Raw genomic sequence first — 14167 nt, forward strand, 5'->3', positions numbered from 1 at the left:
TGCATGTACTGAGACCTGTGCTCAGTTAACCCTGTCTGACAATAACAGGAGCCCAGTGAGATTGCACTGCAGGATCATTTCCTGGGTCTTGGGGAGATAAATAGGGGAGGATTTTGATTAAAAGACAAAAATAATTAAAATGTTTGCATGGGTTCCTCCCATTTTCCCTCAGCTTTAACAAACAGTATTTCCCCCTTTGTTTCTGTGGAACAAATTATCTGGGCAACTTCAGTTTTCCTTCAACTATTCTGCCAACATCTCCCAGTCAGAAAAGGCTTGTGATGTGTTCCTCATACCCTTAATATCTGATTAACTCTTCAATTATTATCTCCAATTTGGAGATTTTAATGAATCCAGGAGAAAAAAAAGCCATATCCATTAACCATTGCCCAAAAAAAGACCAATTCCATTCCTGCTAAAGACACCAATAAAGCACCTGCTGTTCTGCATGGACTTGGAATTTGGCTGAACAAACCTGAAAATGTATAGGAAATGTATGGGAATTGTATGGGATCATTTCCCCACTGTGGTTTAACACAGATTTGTAACATTTTTGGTGAAACAACTTCCAGTTTATAGAAGAAACAGGAGAACTCTAAAGAAGTTTCACTTTGAAAACTAGAAGACAGTTTTTCTTGCTCACAGTGCTTATTCTTTCCAGCTTATGTAGAAAATAAAAAGTATTTCATAACTTGTAAAGATTCTCAGTGTTACTCCATGAAAAATCACTTTGTACTTCAGAGTTCCAAATGTGCTGTAGTTAAAATGGCTTCAGGATACCTGGATCAAACATAAGGGTGCTTGGGACAAAAATGAGGGGTTAATTCTTCCTTCCACTCTGAGGCAGAGCCAACAGGGCAGAGATTGTGCATTTACCTCACTCAGCTCTCTCACACTGCTCAGTGGCAATGCCAGTGCCCCCCTTTGGAATGATTTAGGCACGATCTGAAGGTGTGTGCGCTGTAAAATGGAATTAATACACTGGGGAAAGGATGATAAAATGCTTCTAGGATGCCCTTATAAATCAAGGGATGCAGAGAAACATAAAACCAACATGAACCAAAGGATTGCCAAGACAGAACATCCCTGAAACTGTTTTTCCTTATATCAATATCCATGGAAGGCACTTCCCCAGCTCAGTCCTGGCTCTGAACGTGTGCTCTGCTCACACCCCCAGGCTGGCCTTGCCAACCAGCCCCAAAGCACACAAAGACAGGTTTAATGGCAGAAAGATCTACATACAATCATTGATTTATTTTATCCTCATGTCTTCTTAATTAAAAATAATTCCAACAGAGAGAGAAAGCAAGCCTGTGCAGGAGGGCAGCCAGCAGGAGTGGATCCATTTCCAAACCAGCACCAAACTCTGACCCTGACTCTCCAGATTCCTCACTAACACGCTTTTTCCTGCTTCTGGAGGATGAGATTCTGAGAGTTGCCCACTGGCATGGGCCATCCTTGGGAACTGCAGCAAGCACTATTCAGAGGCTCTCGTTTCTGGCAGCAAGCCTAATGTTATCTTTGTTTGCATAATATAGCATCTACATGGAAAACACATATGGATCCCTATTTCCCCATCCTTTGAACATGCAGGATGAATGCATTTAGGAATGCAAGACGTTCCAGATCATTAAAAGTAGAGGAGAGTAAAAGGAGAAAAATCAAACCAAGAATTACACAGTTTTCCTACAGTGATGATAAATGGGAGAATTATTTTGAAGCTATTCTTCTATTTTCTTTTGAAATAAGGTAATTGGACTCATTACCATAAAGCCTGCGGGTAAATTATTTTTCTCTGTAAGCTGGTTGCATTTTTTTTTTTTTTTGAAAGGAAGTGTAATCATCTGAACACAAAGTTTTCCTTGAAGGATCTGTGCTGTGGCAGGAAGAGACATACCAATCCTAAAAGGTTACTCTGTTCTACCACTCCCTGGGAAAATTAAAATTACACAAAAGTTCATTTTTATTCCAAAGATAATTCTAAGCATTCCTCAGCTCCTTCCTGTCCTGGTTTAGAGGCAACCTAAATGTGAAGCCCTTCTTATCATAAGACAAGGTCCAGTTCCCTCTGTAGCTGGGCAGGGCTGGCTGGAGTGATGAAGCATTCTTGTGCAGATGGGATTGGGAGGGGACAGTTATCCTTGCTGTGACAGATTTTTTCTGATTGTCAGATCAGTGCCTGTCTGTTTACGTGTGGATCTTTAAAATAGATCCAAACACTAGATCCAAATACTTCCAACACCCAGTGGCCGACTGCTTTTTGTATTAGACCAGGGAAATAAAAAAAGAAAATGAATGAATGCAACTCACCAATCTCTCTGACATCGGTGTCTTGTCTCCATCCGGCAAATGTTGTTCCAGAGCCAGCACAATACAATTGGCTATGATTGTAGCTAAAATCATGTATTCAAATGGAGTGGGGACCAGAAGTTAAAGAAGACACTGGACAATATGGGAAGAACCCCATTCAAATCCTGTTTCTACCCACAGAGTTGCATTAATTGAGCATTCTAAGGTTTCTCATATTTTTTAAAGACATTTGGTCTCCTTGACTTCCTCAGTTCTTTCTGGGGTGTGCTTGGAAGAGAAGTAGGAAATTGGCACTTCTCTGAGAGAGTTAGAGACTCACACACAGTCTGAGCTGCTCAAGGAATCCGGGAGCAAGAAAGCGAAAGGTCCAAAGGAAATAAAAAACTATTAATACATATTGATTTTCAATGAGATTGATAAGCTAAATTGCCTCCAAATAGATTACACAACTAAACACCATCTGCTGAATTTTTCTTCAGAAACATTTAACTTCAGCACATGGTGCAAATAAGTGATTGGCACAAAAAGTTCAATTTAGAGTACCTACCTAGGTCTAAAACATGAATTACTGCTTGATTGCAATGCCCGCTCTCAGTGAGAATAAAACCCTCAGCGCCTTTCGGGGATGTAGGAGGGAAGTGGGGAGGGAAAAGAATCCAAATCCAGCAGCAGGTGCCCCCTTGCTTTTTGCCACCATCTCCCACCCTGAGCTGTGCCAAGCCCCAGCTCTCCTGGGGTGGAGCCGTGCCATGGGCAGCAGCAGGGCCGAGGGCAGGAGATGGCTCCGCTCAGCACCATGGGGAGATGGAACCAGAGCATGGAGAGATGGACCCAGCACCACGGGGAGATGGACCCAGCACCACGGGGAGATGGACCCAGAGTATGGGGAGATGGAACCAGAGCATGGGGATGGCTCTGCTCAGCACCATGGGGAGATGGACCCAGAGCATGGAGAGATGGAACCAACACCATGGGGAGATGGACCCAGCACGACAGGGAGATGGAACCAGCACCGCCAGGAGATGGACCAGCACCACAGGGAGATGGAACCAGCACCACAGGGAGATGGATCCAGACCATGGAAAGCTGGGCTCAGTACCATGGAGAGATGGACCCAGCACCATGGAGAGATGGAACCAGACCATGGAGAGATGGACCCAGCACTGCGGAGAAAATGGAACCAGCGCCGTGGAGAGCTGGGCTCAGCACCATGGGGAGATGGACCGAGGACCACGGAGAGATGGGATCAGCACCATGGAGAGATGGACCCAGCACCACGGAGAGATAGGATCAACACCACGGGGAGATGGACCCAGGATTGTGGAAAGCTGGGCTCAGGACCATGGAGAGATCGACCCAGCACTGCAGAGAGATGAACTCAGCACCATGGAGAAATGGGATCAGCACCGTGGGGTGATGGAATCAGCACCACCGAGAGCTCAGCTCAACACCGTGGAGAGCTCCGGTGAGCGCAGCAGAGAGCTCAGCTCAGCACCAGGGACAGCGCCGAGCCGCGCCGCAGACACAACACCCTGGAGGGCTCTGCACAGTGCCCAAAGAGCTCGGTTTGGCAGCGTGGAGAGACTGGTTCAGCACAGCGGGGAGCTCAGCTCAGCACGGCCGTCAGCTCAGCTCAACACCGTGATAAGCTCATCCTAGCACCATGGTCAGCTCAGCTCAGCACTGTGGCCAGCCTGGCTTCAGAACCATGGTCAGCGTAGCTCGACACCACGGTCAGCTCAGCTTAGCACCACGGTCACCCTGGCTTCAAAACCATGGTCAGGTCAGCTCAACACCTTGATAAGCTCATCCCAGCACTGTGCTCAGCTCAGCACCACCATCAGCTCAGCTCAAGCACTATGGTCAGCCCGGATACAGAACCGTGGTCAGCTTTGCTCAGCACCACAGTCAGCTCGGCTCAGCACCGTGGCCAGCCTGGTTTCAGCACCGTGGCCAGCTCAATCCAACCCCGCGGACAGCGCCCGGCCCCGCCCGGCCCCGCCGCTCCGGCGCGGGGAAGCGCCGGTGCCTCCGCCGGTCCCGCCGGCTCCGCAGCACTCGGGGTCCCCTCCCCACATCCCCCGGAAAATGCAGCCGAATCGCCCAAGAGGCAGGGGAGGGAAAGCCTGAGTCTACCCCGCGCAGTCAAGGCGATGCTTTGCCTGCCACCGGGGGTTTGGGGCTTGTTTATCCAGACTTAAACGCAGGGAAGGAGAAATGGATGAGGAAATGCAGCAATCGCTGGGATTGTATAATATGGACAGAAAGATCAATACGTGTTTGTGTGTGTTCGGAGAGAAGGGAAGTGCATGGACTCCACTGGTGTATTTTTCCTGTTAGCCCCTCAGGAAGTGAAAACTGGGGAAGTCTAAGCAGGAGCTGGCCTGTGTGGCAACTGAAAGTGTTGCTAGGAGGCTGGGAGGAGGCCGTGCTGCTGTTAGCTGAGGATTAATAGGGGTGTGATATGAAATGAAAAGAAAACAACCGGCTCCCCTGAGACCCCCAGTGTAAAGCACTCCTGTACACACACACAAAATCTGCTCCCTGGGAGCCTCAGCCTGTTCCCCTCTGCTCCCAGCTTACAACCATCGTTCCGAGCAAAGCCCCCTTCTCACTGCAGCTCACTTGGCCTGGGAGCTGGGTCTCAGACAGAAAGCATCTGCCCCTTTCACAATACAGCAGATGATCCCTCTCCCCACTTACTGCCTCCTTCTGCCACAAGGCTTTGCTAATTTTAATTTTTTTTTCGTGCAGCCTAAGCTTAGGCTATGCACCTAATCGAAGTGCCATGATTCATGTTGATGCAAATGGATTCTGGAGGGGATGTGCTAAAACCGAGCTGCAATGATCGCATTCCTGGGATTTACCTGGGCTCTCAACGTCCCCTACTATCAATGCAGCTTCAATGCTAAGGTGTCACCATTTTTATCCCACATTCCTTCTTCTATTCACAGGAAGACAGAAGAGTTGAATGGCTCCAAGATGGAAATAAAAATCAGGATTCACGGGCACGAATCTAACAGAACCTGACTTGAATTGTAGGAAATGTCAATCCATGCGCCTGTACATCTCACCCCTAAAGACACCCTGGCATGGCTTACACACACCCCTGGCATCAAGCACACCAAAAGGACCCTCGGTGCTCCCACAGAAGCAATTCCCTGATTCCCTGATTATTCCCAGATTCCCATTGCCACGGCCGTGCATCATGTCGGGCACACGGCTCCCGGCACACACACCCATGGCACAGCCCGATCTCACTGTCTGCAGCAGCAGCAGACACTCGCCCTGCGCTGCCTGGAGGGGTCTCTGCCCCTCAGCCTCCCTCTCCCCCTCCCCACCTTCCCCCCGTGCCCACACAGCCTCCCTGAAAGGATATGGCCACTCTGTTATTCGCTTGGCGTATTTCCGTATAACATTATCTTCACTGAAGATGAAGAGGGATCTGTTGACTGTGAAGCAGTTCTGTTTGACAGGGATGGGGTTGTAGAGAGCCATAGTCCTGGCTCTCTGAGCCATCGACTGTTTATACATCCTTTGGCCGGCTTGGGGGCCACCTTGCCGGCTGCTCCCTCTTCCAGCCCCGGCCGGCCCTCCACCTCCATAGCGGGTTGGCAGATCATCCCCAAACCGAGCCATCCTCGCAGTGCACGGAGCCGGGCGCTACAATCCAAACTGGCAGCCGAGGCGAGAGGAAGACGCATCACAGCGCGCAGCACTTCTCCCTCCGGGGGTTTCAGTTGCGGGATCGGGTTCGATCGCGGCAAAAATAGATCGATAGATAATAAAACAAAAAATATCCCTTTTCCTTCCTCCACCCCCTGCGCTTCCCCGCCGCTGTGGCTGCCCGGGGGTAGGAGGAAGGCTCCGGGGCTCCGCTCACCTCCCCGCACAGGTGGCGTCTCTCCGGCCCGACCTCATGGCCGGGGCGGCGCGGGGTGGCCGCGGTGGCCGCGGTCCCTTCGGCCACGGGGCGCTGGGCTGGGAAGGGGCTGCGCTGCTGCCGTGCCCGCCGCGGGAGCGCTCCGCCGTGCCCAGCCCAGCCCGGCACGGCTCCGGCACGGCCCGGCCCCGCCGCATGTGATGCCCGGAGCCAATCGGCCGCCGCGGCTCCGCCCGCTCCAGTCACCGGCACCGGGGGGCGGGCGGCGAGGGAGGAGGGAGGATGGAGCCGGCCCGGCCCGGCCGCCGCCGCCCACCCCGGTAAATACGGCGGAGCCGCGGCCACTCCCCGGGGAAGGAGGGTTCGATTCTCCCCCCGCCCCTGCGCAGCGCTCCGCGGGCGCGCACAGCCCCGGCCGGGGGTGCTGCTGCTGCTCCGATGGGTGGGGGGCACAGGCGAGGCAGCCCCCGCGCCTGCGCGCCGCGCCCAGATGTGCGCTGCCCAGATGTGCTCTGCCCAGATGTGCGCTGCCCAGCTGCTGCCTCCACGGGTGCCCCGAGCCGCGGTGCTGGCAGCGCAGCCCCCGTCATCTCGGTGCCCCCAGAACCCCGCAGAACCCTGGGGGTGGGGAGAATCACAGTTAAAACGGGGTTCGGGGCTCGGGGGGTGCCCAGCCGGCAGCCCCCGGGGGTCGGGGCGGGCACGGGCGGGTGCGGGCGGGGGATGCGGTGCCCGCAGCGCTCACGGCGCCGGGCACGGGCGGGGATGTGCGGCACGGGCTGGCTGCGAGCAGAGCTGCGCCCTTGAGCACGACTTACTTTGTTTCTCCTTGGTTTGAATGACTCCTGCGGAGCGCTGGATACCTTTAATCCTGTATTTATGGATGAAATCCTTTAATCCTGTTTATTCCAACACCCTCTGTTGCTCCCCTCCAGCACAAGTCAGAGAGATAACTCCTCCTTGTTCCTGGAGCGCCGCACGGCAACAGACACTGCAGTAGCTGGCGAGGAAATGCTTTTGAATTTTATGCTAAATTTGGGGTAGAAACTATTAACTTTGAGAAGAGACCCCTCGGAGAAGTCAGGGCTGTCAACAGGGGGACATTTTCACTTCCTCCACAGCAAGGAAAGCCTGGACTCCGCCGCTAATGTGCTTTTTGCCTTAGTCATCCAAGCTCAGTGCAAAACCAGCCCACCGACCAGGCAAGCCTGGAGCAATAACATCTGCTGGCTTCAGGAGCCAGTCAGAGGGCTGGCAGCAGCCACAAGTGACACAAATAAGGTCTGGCAAGACGCAAAGGGTGACTCTCCGGAAGGAACCGGCTCCTTGCGCCGGGGCTCGCTGTCTGAAGGGCTCCCGCACACTGCAGCACAGGCAGGAGACGCTCCCGGAGGCGGCACCGGCAGCCGAGGGGACCAGGAGCGGCTCTGAGGCACGGAGAGCAGCGAGGGAAGGAGGTGAATCACATCCTGCTGCCTCCAGGGTCACACGCAGCAGGAACCGGCGGCCCCCGGCACCGACAGGGGTCTGCGAGCCCTGCGGACAGGGCAGAGGGAGCAGCTCCGGTCTGCAGGTTGCCTTGTTGCCTTCCCCTGCTCTCACTGGCAATGCAATAAAAGACATTTTCCCCCTCCCCAGGTCTGGGTAATTTGCAGATTAAGCTGAGTGCAGGAGTCTTTGGGAAAAACTTTGCCCGGAGACAGATGCTGGAGTGGTTCAGCATGCCTGTTCCACTCACAGACCCTGGGCAGAGATTCAAACGAGAGTTTCCTCCGAGGATCTCCACCCCTGAGCACTGCTGAGCTGATCCACACAGATGGGAAAGGTCCCTTATTTTGTGGATGGAGAAGGAGGGTGCAGGGAGCTCTTCTTTATTTAAAATTTTCCCTAAAAAACACTTTTATCCTCACTGCATTGTATCCTATGATGGATTTATCTTTCACCTGAAAGTCAAGTTTCCCCCAGCTGACTTATTTTCTCGTTTCATTTTTATTAAACTAACTTACTTACTTAGTGGTTTAATATTTCACTTTTGTGCTTCTGGCCACTACATCTCCTACATCCTTTTTCAGTGGAAAAACCTGACTTTTTCTCAGTGACTAAAATAAGAGGAAATGCCATTTTCAATAACCCCTCACCTCTCCAGATGGAAATCAGTACTTGGAGAAAAAAATACATTGGTTTCCAAAATCTTCATTCTCCTGTGCTTACAGAATCAGGGACATGGATGACACAACAGCTCTGAAAATGAAACAAAATAAGAAGAAAATAAAAAGCTGTCTTTTGGGTCTTATTGAGAATCAGGGAAAATCCTGACCACCACATCCCCTTCTCTCCTCCTACAGCCACCAAACCACTCTGCCTCTCCCAGAACAAGCTCCCCACCACAGCACTGCAGTGAAATCAGCAGCCAGGGCAGTGGGGGTGTTCGTGACAGTGAGAAAATGATGTGAGCGTGTCGTGAGGATGCTCTGTTCAACCAGTTTGCCCTTTCCTCAATCTGCATGCTCAGGGCTTTTTTCCTGGGTTGTTTTTTTTCACACCCTAAGGAAGATCACGCAGACCTTAAGCACTGAAAGCCTTAAAGAAGAGAAGGAGATTGCAATTGCAAGGATTATTTGGCTTTGAGAGGGGAAGCGTCAGGATTTAGTTGGGCTTTTTAAGATTAGGAGAAAAGCAGGGGAGTTAAGAGAAAGCAAAAAATTTGGAGCACTGAAACAGGTCAGACATCCATAATCTCCCATTACAGGAGGGCAAAGAGCATTCCATGGAAAATTCTAAAAGCGGACTCGGTCATGAGTGACTCCTCCTCACAAGCCCTGAAGACAGAGGTGAGTAAATCACTCTGCTCTCCAGCACAGCTTAGCAAGGAGCCTTCCTCCTCCCTGAGCAGCTTTGCCAGGCAACCAAGCGTTCCCCTGGACTTTCACTGCCAGCCCAAGCCTGAGGCAGGTGACTGGGCTTAATGGAGCAGCACTTCCATCTGCCAAGGCACAGCCAGGGCACAGAAAATGGCCCAGAGTAGCTGCAGGGCTCCTGCCAGGGGCCTGGGACACTGGGGCCATGGAGAGCACCCCTGGTCTGTGTGTTTGCCCCATCAGGACAGCTCCCAGGAGCTGGATCCATCTCCCAGTCTGGATCCATCTCTGCATCCATCTCTGGAGGTGTTTCTGGGGAAATCACAAAGTGGATTCCCACCTTGCTGTGCTCCAGATGCTTCCAGCATGAGGGACAGTGGCTAAAATTTAGGGACACAGCCCCAACATCCCTCTCTGAGCAGAACAGAGGGGGAACATTTGCAAAAACAGCATCAGGAAAGAAGATTTCTTGCTTCAAGAGGGGAAAGGACTCCCACCATGCCCTGACATCTCTGGATCCTGCCCTACACCTGGAGTAGCTCAGAGGGAAGGTCAAAGCTCTCCACAATACCTTTTGTCAGGTGAGCTCAGAATTTACTTATTTACTCAGAATTTGCAAGGCTGAGGAACAGAGGAGCCTTTTCAATCCCATCTTGAGGCTCTGGACCCAGGGTATTGCCAAGCAGAGCAGCTCTCAGGAGCACATTTCCTTTAAAAATAAACAAACAACACAGACTGCACATCTCCTCAGCCCACGGGAAGGTTCAGAGCTTCAGGCCAAGAAAAGCAGCTTCCCAAGGTGCTCCTGGCCAGGGATTCCTGCTCTCCTCACTCCCATTTTGCACCAGCTGTGCTGGAGGAGAATCCTGTTGCCATGCAGGCAGAGGAGATTGTTAAAGCTGGCACTCAGGTCTGCAGGAGGATGTAGAATGGCTTTATGTAAAACCCATGAGGAAGATGCTCTGATACTTTTTCTCCAGAGTAAGAGAGTGAACAAAGGGAGAAGAGGCCTTTTGAAGATACAGCTCCTCCTATAAAAGTCCTGATCATGGCATTGTCCTGTGTCCCAAACCCCCAGGGCCAATTTGTGGCTTTCACATTCTCTGGAAAAATCCCTTCACCCAGGGTTTCTCTCCTGGGAAGCTGAGACGCCTCAGAGAAAAGGAAAACAATTCTGATCTCATTTGCTTCTCCTGTGTTGTGCTCATGTACAATGTGTTTGGAGATTGTTTACCCACAGGTGATTGTTCCATTGCATTCTGCTGGGAGTTGTTTTCACTCTTTGGCCAATCAGGGCCAAGCTGTGTCAGGACTCTGGAGAGAGTCAGGAGTTTTCATTATTATCTTTTTAGCATTCTGTAAGTATCCTTTCTGTATTCTTTAGTATAGTATAGCATTATTTTATATCATATAGTATATAAAGTAATAAATTAGCCTTGTGAGAACATGGAGTCAGATGCATCATTCTTCCCTGCCATGGGGCTCGCCATGAATTTACAATACAGATCTGGAGCCAGATGGGCAAAAATGACAGAGAAATTTGGAAATTTTACCAGTCACTTGTCCAAAGGTTAAAGCAAGCTGAAGACAAAAACCCAGCCCCTCTGTGCTTGTCCCCCACAGGAGTTTGCTGGACAAAGCTCCCAGTGCATCAGGTGTCAAATCCCATTGCAGCAGGAGTCACACCCTGCCTGGGTTATTTGCAGCATTGTTATTGATTAAACACTGAGAGATTTTCATCCTCTCAGTGATGGGCAAGAGAAATTTTCAGGTATAGATGAGAAATGACCAGCCAGGGAAACAGCTCCATGCTCACAGATGCCATGTTCTGGGATGAAATGCCCAAAGTGCAGGAGAGCCCAGATCCCAAAGTTCTCAGAAAGTTTGAAGAACTTGAGGACTGAAGACCACACAAGGAGAGCACCACATTTCAAAGCATTCTCCTACCTCAGCTGGAGGACGGCTGTTGTTGTGGAATTGAGGGAGAAAATAGAGTCTTGCAGCTGCCATGCAGGTTTCTGGACCCAACAGCTGCAAAAATGTGGCCAAAATGTGTTTTCAGCATCAGTGATCAGGCTCTGGCTTATGCCACACACCTGAGCAAGTGCGTGGAGGGGGAACAGAGAATCTCTACAGTGTCTTCTTGTACTAAAAAAGAAGAGCCTTTGTTCTGGAGCAGCTGAAACCAGCTGACTGGGCAAGCCCAGCTCAGAAGGCATCACCATGGAGCAGGAACAACCTGGAGCAGTGACAGCAGTGATTTCTGCAGCTGCAGCCAGTGAGAGTTCACCTTCATCCTTTGGAAACAGCGGTGCAGCTCAAGCCAGGGTGGTGGCACCCACCTCACACAGCACCACCTCTGCAGGAAAACACCACAGGGAAATGTTCCCAGGACTGGCTTTGAAACCATCCCAAATATTCCCATTTTCAAGTTGGTTTTGGCCTTTTTAACCAGGAAAGGGAATGGGGCTTAGTGTCACCTAGTCAGGTGGCAGAAAACAAGGATCAGTTTCCCATATGGGGTCCTCAGTTCATTATGGCACAACCAAAACTGATCATGCATGCAAAAATGTGGGCAAGACACCTTAAAAAATGGGTGTTTAATGAACTTTTCCTGGGTGAGGTTGCAGATACCTTCACTTACATGTGCCATGCACAGAAGCAAAGCCAGGGCAGTGGTAACTTCTGCCCTTTTCTGCAGCAATTGTTGTGGCCAGTGTGTTGCTGTTTGTGCTCCTACAGAGCTGATGTTTCCTGGCCAAGTGCTGAAACCAGGGCCAGGGATCCCCAAGGCTTTGTGATGAGCATTTTAACACCCCCGGGCACACAGCCACACCTCCAAGCCTTTAAATCACCTTTTCCCCCATCTCAAAACAGGCACCAAGATTCCTTTGCTGTGTTTTCCCTGTTTCAGCTGCTCCGTGATCCTGCGATGTTCTCTCCTCCTCTGCAGAGTGCTCTGCTCAGCGAGGCTTCAAACTCTCCCGGGACCTCCAGTCCACCTAAGACACCGATTCAAGGTCTGATGAAGTGCTCAATGAGCTGCAGTTAATGGGGGAATGCTGTCACTCTGTCTGGGACTGGCTCAGGAGCCACGCAGCACGCACAGATAATAGGAATCTTTTTTTAAAAAAAGCAGTGCCCACTGCGCAGCCTTCTAAATCTGAAAGGTTAATGCAAGCGGAAAAGGAGAAACACAATAAAAAGCTCTGCAGCTACAGATTAACCCTCACTTCCTAGAATCTGTTATTGTTATAAAGATACTGAGAGGCAGGGATAGGAGCTGGCTGCCCTACTTCCACTGCCGTGCACTGGGAGTTGGGGTTTGGCGTTGCTTTTACGCCTTTCAGCCTCTCCCCCATTTGTTTTTTCCAAACCTGCAGTGAAATGCAAACGACAACGACTTTGAGGAGCAGCCTGAAATCTGAATAACATTGACAGGCAGGGAATCCCTTGGGGCAGGTTCGTGCTTTAGAAAGCGGCTCCCCCTACCCAAATCCAGGCAGAAGGAGGAGGAGGGAGCCCAAGGCTGCTCCGGTGGAAGCCCCACATCCATCAGGCTCCGTTTAGCTCGGGTGCTCCTTGTTTGTTCAGCTAATGGTGAAAGTTATGTCCACACTCCCGCCTAAATTAAGTATTCAGCTATTTTACAGACACAGTAAGTCGGTCAGCCTTAGCCTCAGTAATTAGGGCTTACTGTTTAATTAATCTCTTGTGGTCACACAGAGTCTCTATCGCTCTCTCTGTTGGCTCACACGGCACCGGGAGGAGAGGCTGAGGAACAGGAGGAGTTAATCCCTTAAGCTGATCCCACTGCACAGGCGGGAAGGAAAGGGGGAAGGGGAGCTGCTCTGTCTCGCTGATGGCAGAAGATCGGGATTGCGAGGCAGTGAAACCGCTCAGGGTGCCCGGGAGCCGTGCCACACCCGGCCGGGGACAGGGCACAGGGCAGAGCCCCGGGGCTGTGGCGGGGAACGAGGGACCTGTCCCACCTTGGCTGAACTCGGGGAGATGCTATTCCCCCTGCCCGCAGCCTCCCAGGCTGTGTCCGACAGCTGCAGCCCCAGGAACACCTGAGGAGTGCCACCCCTGGCATTGCCACCCCTGGCATTGCCACCCCTGGCAGTGCCACCCCTGGCAGTGCCACCCCGGGCAGTGCCACAGAACCAGCGCCAGCTGCAGCCCGAGGCTCAGGCAGGAGCCACGATTTCACTCGATGCCAACGGGAGGGAGTCAGAGCTTCTCAGGAAATAGAATCACGGAAATTTTAGGTTGGAAAACGCCTCTAAAGTCACCGAGTCCACCCAGCGCTGCCACGGCCACCATGTCCCCAAGGGACACATCCACAGGACTTTTGAATGGCGCCTTCACCACCTCCCTGGGCAGCCTATTCCAGTCCCTGACACCCTTCGAGAGAAGCAACTTTCCCTCATATCCAACCTAAACTTCCCCTGGAGCAGCTTGAGACCATTTCCTATTTTCTTACCAAGATACCGGCGGGAAGCAGAGCACAACCAAACACAAACGTGGGAAAGCCCCAAAATCAGCTCCCAGGGTGACGGACCGGGGGGGGGGGGGGGGGGGGGTGAAGTGTCAATGCACCAAGATCACCGCATTGAAGCGCTAAATTAACAATGTGAGTAATTTATACGAGTTAGAGAGCCAGCAGGGAGGGGCTGGAGGGTGCTAATTAGTGTCCATCCCAAACACACAAGCAGGTGATCACCCGTATTTTAAAGCGCTTTTCCCTTTCAGGATGCCAAGGAAAAGATTCTGGAAGCCCAAGAGGTCCCGTGGAGGGCCGGGAGCCCACGCTGCCGTGAGCTGGTGGTCGAGGGACAGAAAGGGACAGAAACCCAGCGAGACTCCGGCTCCTCGGGCTGCGCGGAGCTGCTGGGAAAATACCTCGGAGGAAAATCATCATCCCCACCCTCCGAGACGGGCACTCCTGGGACAGGAACCGCCCTGAGAGCCAGCCCTGCCCGAGGGGGAGCGCTGCCCACCCCTGCCCAAGCTCAAGCAGCGCCTGTATCCCGCAGCATCCTCCCCGCAGCTCTGGGAACAGCGGGACCCGCCGGCTCTGGAGCCGCTCTGGAGCCGCATCCTCGGGATTTTT

The 14167-nt window shown here is 52.0% G+C and overlaps 1 protein-coding gene across 6 annotated transcripts in view; it reads right to left on the reverse strand.

Moving 5' to 3' along the window:
* Nucleotides 1–6313, reverse strand: part of CACNA1B (calcium voltage-gated channel subunit alpha1 B) — a 313833-nt gene extending 307520 nt beyond the window's left edge. For all 6 annotated transcript variants that reach the window (XM_054284411.1, XM_054284410.1, XM_054284409.1 and 3 more), the window contains exons 1-2: nt 5690–6313; nt 2311–2416 (exon numbers count right to left, since the gene is read on the reverse strand). In XM_054284411.1, coding sequence (XP_054140386.1) covers nt 2311–2416; nt 5690–5949 — 366 coding nt within the window. In that variant the 5' untranslated portion in view covers nt 5950–6313. The remainder of the gene's footprint in view (nt 1–2310; nt 2417–5689) is intronic.
* Nucleotides 6314–14167: the final 7854 nt, after the last annotated feature.

The sequence above is a fragment of the Melozone crissalis genome, unplaced genomic scaffold (assembly GCF_028551555.1).
Source record: "Melozone crissalis strain CALT ecotype California unplaced genomic scaffold, PUWL_Pcris_2 ptg000041l_1, whole genome shotgun sequence".
Taxonomy (NCBI): domain Eukaryota; kingdom Metazoa; phylum Chordata; class Aves; order Passeriformes; family Passerellidae; genus Melozone; species Melozone crissalis.